Source organism: Myotis davidii, unplaced genomic scaffold (assembly GCF_000327345.1).
Source record: "Myotis davidii unplaced genomic scaffold, ASM32734v1 scaffold292, whole genome shotgun sequence".
Classification (NCBI taxonomy): domain Eukaryota; kingdom Metazoa; phylum Chordata; class Mammalia; order Chiroptera; family Vespertilionidae; genus Myotis; species Myotis davidii.
The window spans coordinates 929,035-933,757 of record NW_006285042.1 but is presented as its reverse complement, the minus strand read 5'-3'; the positions used below and the strand labels follow the sequence as shown (position 1 = coordinate 933,757).

The 4,723-nt window shown below is 42.9% G+C and overlaps 1 protein-coding gene across 1 annotated transcript in view; it reads right to left on the bottom strand.

The window, feature by feature from the left end:
- Positions 1–4,723, bottom strand: part of POLQ (polymerase (DNA directed), theta) — a 92,739-nt gene that overhangs the window by 71,377 nt on the left and 16,639 nt on the right. Inside the window, exons 8-9 of the mRNA XM_015558478.1 lie at positions 2,624–2,672; positions 820–1,032 (exon numbers count right to left, since the gene is read on the bottom strand). Of these exons, the coding sequence (XP_015413964.1) occupies positions 820–1,032; positions 2,624–2,672 (262 nt within the window). The remainder of the gene's footprint in view (positions 1–819; positions 1,033–2,623; positions 2,673–4,723) is intronic.

The following is a 4,723-nucleotide window of genomic DNA, read 5'->3' as shown; positions in this document are numbered from 1 at the left end:
ATGAACATTACTCCTTTCACCCTGGCAAGTATGTCTCAGTTGGTTGGAGCACAGTCCTGTACACCAAAAGGTGGGTTCAATTACTAGTCAGGGCACATACCCAGGTTGTGGGTTCAATCCCCGATGGGAGGCAACCAATCAAAGTTACTCTCTTATATCAGTGTTTCTCTCTCTCTAAAATCAATTTTTAAAAAAGAAAGAGTCCAGTTGGCATAAATCCCCGTTCTACATGGACAGGGGGATACAGTTCCTATTCCCAAAGTGTGAGAGTGCTTCCCAGCTCTCAGCATCACTATTTGAACTCTCTCTTAGAGCTAAACAGAACTAATATCCATGAACATTACTCCTTTCACCCTGGCAAGTATGGGTTGTTTCTATCTCTCTCTTCCCCTTCTCCCTTCCTCTCTGAAATCAGTAAAGATATATTAAAAAGAAAAAAAAAGATAAATTGGATTTCATCAAAATTAAAGAAAAAAAGAAAGAAAATTACTCCCTTCATTAACACTAAATAGTAGACTATACTGGAAATTAAAAATATTTTAGCTAATGTGATAATTCACTTGACTAAGATAGTACTGAATCATTTCACAGTATATAATACAAAAGAAAATCTTAATTCTACCTTAGTAGAAAAACAATGGTTGACAATATATGAAAAATGACTTAAATTATAAGTATTAAGTAAATCCAAAAGGATGACATTAGTGCATTGGATAATAAACACAGCATAATGAGAACTGGGTTGCTAGGGACTAATCAAATTTCAAGTAGAACGACACTGTCCATCTGCAATGCTATTGAAATTAAATTCAAACTCACCTACTGTGTCTACTCCTTTCCTGCCAGCACGACCAACCATCTGCTTGTAAGTAAGAACATCTAGAGTTCGACCACTGAAAATAGGAGTCCGAATAATTACACGACGTGCAGGTAAATTCACCCCAGATGAAAGAGTAGAAGTTGCTGCCAAGACTCGAATCTGACCTTGACGGAAGGCTCCTTCAATGATATCCCTCTCCTCAAAAGTAAGACCTAAAAAAAGGAAGTTACAATAACATGCACAGATGGACCTTGAACAACACAGGAGTTACAGGCACAGACCTCACACACAGTGGAAAATCCATGTTTAACTTTTGACTTCCCCAAAATTCCTACTGCTGACTAAAAGTCTTACTAATAATATAAAGTCAATTAACACATATTTTGCATGTTATATGTTTTTTATACTATATTATTACAGCAAAGTAAGCTAAAAAGAAGAAAATCATAAGGAAGAGAAATACTTTTATAGTACTCTACTATATTGATACCATAATTTTACATCATCTATTTACAAGATGAATTGTCTGTCAGTACCTATATCAATATTGTCTCATGATACAAAACACTGTAGATAGTATATGTATTAGTAACACTAGACATCAAAAATGAAAGATGTGCCCAGCCAGCATGGTTCAGTGGTTGAGCAACCTATGAACCAGGAGGTCACGGTTCGATTCCCAGTCAGGGTACATGCTTGGGTTGCAGTGTGGAGTGTTAAGGAGGCAAGCTGATCAATGTTTCTCTCATCATTGTTGTTTCTATCTCCCTTTCCCTCTCCCTTCCTCTCTGAAATCAATAAAAATATATTTTAAAAAAAGAAAGATGTAAGCCTGGCCTGTGTAGCTCAGTGGTTGAGCATCAAACCATGCACCAAGAGGTTACTGGTTCAATTCCCAGTCAAGGCACATGCCTGGGTTGCAAGCAGGAGGCAAGCCGATTGATATTTCTCTCTCATCAACGTTTCTATCTCTGCCTTCACTTCCTCTCTCTCTAAAAATCAATAAAAACATATTTTTAAAAAAATGAAAGATGTGAAAAAGAAACTCATTTATTTACAGATAACAATTCATGCTCTGATGATAAAGCAGCAGCAATACAATTGTTTGGTGGCAGCCTATGATTATACTAGAGAGTCTAGTCTGCACACTAATAAATGAACCGTTACAAGATTTTTATGGCATATAGTAACAGACATATTCATAAGACAGTAGAAACACTGTTATAGTTTTTTTAAACTGATTACCTATGATAATAGCCTGATACACATTAGCATATTATATAGTAATGTAATTTTTAAAGCAGTTATAAAACAGTAAGAAAACTAACACATTATTAATTTTACATTTTATGTCATTCACCTTATGACTATGTAAGGACAAGTTATCATTTCAATACAAGTCTTGCTCATGATGAATAATTAGGTAATGAAGATGACCCAAAAATGTCTCATATAGTTCCTGCCACACAGTTATTATATTTTCACATGAAGACACTCACACACATACATAACAGATAAGTTTATTCAATGTATGGCATGAGTTATTTACTATTCATTAAGTGGAAGTGGATCATCATAAAAGTTTTCAATCTCATCATCTTCACACTGAGTAAGCTGAGGAGGGGGAGATGGAGGAGGGTTTGGTCTTGCTGTCTCAGGGGTGGCAGAGGCAGAAGAAGTAGAGGAGGTGAAAGGGAAGGCAGAAGAGGCAGGAACACTCAGAATAACTTTACAGAAATACATTGTAATTTCTGACGTTTTTGCTTTTCATTTCTCTAAAAATGTGTCTCTATGGTACCACACCTTCCACTGTCTGCTTTAGTTTCAGTGCCCACACCACAGAAGGGCCGTGCTGTAAAAGAAGTCAAAGCAGTCTTAATAACTGGAACCCTTCTGCCAGGTGTCTAATGGCAGTTTGTTTCCTGGCACTGCTTCTTTATGTCTTCTTCATCTTCTGGCATTGATTCAGAAGCACTCATCTCCATCAAGTTATCTTCTTCAAGATATGTATCTTGAAACTCTTCACTACCCCCCTCCCCCTTTTTGCCATATTCACAATCTCTTTCATGGTTTCTTTGATTGGATCTGTCATAAATCCTGTGGAGTCAGGCACAACATCTGGACAGTTTTTTTCCAACAGGAATTTATTGTTTCAGGTTAGATGGCTTTCACAATTTCTCTGTAACAATAGCATCTTTAGTGGTGTGATCCTTCTAAATGTTCATCATGAAATGATCCTTCCATGATGTTCTATCAGAGTTCTCTTCTATAGTGTTGACAGTTTTTTCCATAGAGTACCATGTGCAATGAGCTTCATAGATCCTTACTATCCCCTGATCAGTAAGTTGAATTAGAAGTGTTGTGTTTGGGGGGCAAGTAGACCCCAACAACCCATTCAGTGCTGAACTCATGAGTTTCTGGCTGGCCAGGGACTCTGTCTAATATCATAAGAATCTGATATGTGCCCAGGGGCCTATCTAAAATATTGGTCAGGGTAGTAAAAAATTTCCATCCTGCTCCTATAATTTAGAAACCATCCTTAGTGTCAAAACATAGGGTGAGAGGAGCTGGGAGCTAGGGCCTCTATGCCAACACAAATCAAGAGCTGAACAGAAGGGAAACGAATGAACAGAACCATGGCAAGCAGCTCACATGCCAGCGATGTGCAGGAAGGAGGGGTGAGCAGGCTGCAGCACTGGGAGAGAACCAAGGGTGAGGTACGGGCCACAGCCTGAGCTGCTCATCTATTCAGGGTGGGGAGGGGGAGGCCACAGAGGTTGAGGGTCCAGGCCCAACCTCCCCACTCCACAGTTGGCACAGGTTCTCCCTGGTTGGCAGCTACTGTGGTAGGCAGTCCTCTGGAGACTCGTAAGGGTAGGTGCAAAGGTAGCATCACTGGGACTGGGCTGGGGACGTTTCTAGCACCACACTCTGAGCCAAGTAAGTTCCTGGGGATGAGGCTAGAGTCCTGTGTGCTCTGGTTCCTAGGCCCCCAATTTCTCTGCTGGGGCTGTGGTGAGCCCAGTATTTGCACCTGTCTTGGCCAGGCATGGACACACCATATACTAGTACATGGAGCCAGGCAACACTCAGAGAAGCCCTCCATGGCAGGTGGACGGGATGGCCGGACAATAGATACCCCCATCCTGGGGCATACGGACCCTCCTCAGCATTGTCTAGACCTTGTGCACGTGAGGGGGAAGCTCATTCTCAAAGCCCTCCTCAGGCACGGGCTCTGGGTGCCTTGATGCTGACTGTCCATCTTCAGTCCACTCGCCAAGGGGCAGCTGAGAGAAGTGAGAGGAAGCCCGGGCACTATGCCAGGATCTGTGATGTCCCCATAGCGCCTCTAGAAGCCCCCTTGCAGGGCAGCGGTCTCAGCTGCTCCAGGCCGGGATGCAGCAGCACAGGGATAGGTGGCAGAGAGGGAGATAAGTTGGGGGTGCCGGGAACCCTCTCCTCCCTCTTCAGGGGCACTCGCCCCACTGTCATCACTCTCCTGGCGGTGCCACATATTCCTCTCAGGTTCGGCCTGGGTCTGCTGCTTGTGGAGCTGGTGCATGTAGAGGGCATGCAGGCTCATTTCAGTGGATGTATATTCTGACAGCACCAGGCTCTGCAGCTGTCCTTCCCACACACTGCTCCAAGAGCTGGCTGTCCTGGCATGATACTGGACCTGTCATGGTACTGGGAGCCCGGCCTGTGGAAACCTGACCAGGTCGCAGAGGGGAGGAGCACAGGGCAGAGGTGACTTCAGTCCTGTGCCTGGAACCCTGCAGGTCTCTGGGAAGAGAAGGACCATGGCAAGATGAGCCAGCTACCACATTTGCAATAAGGCTCAATGGCTCAGACTCAGATTGTAAGGATTGGATGGACATAAAGAGGGCATTTTCGGAGTAGACC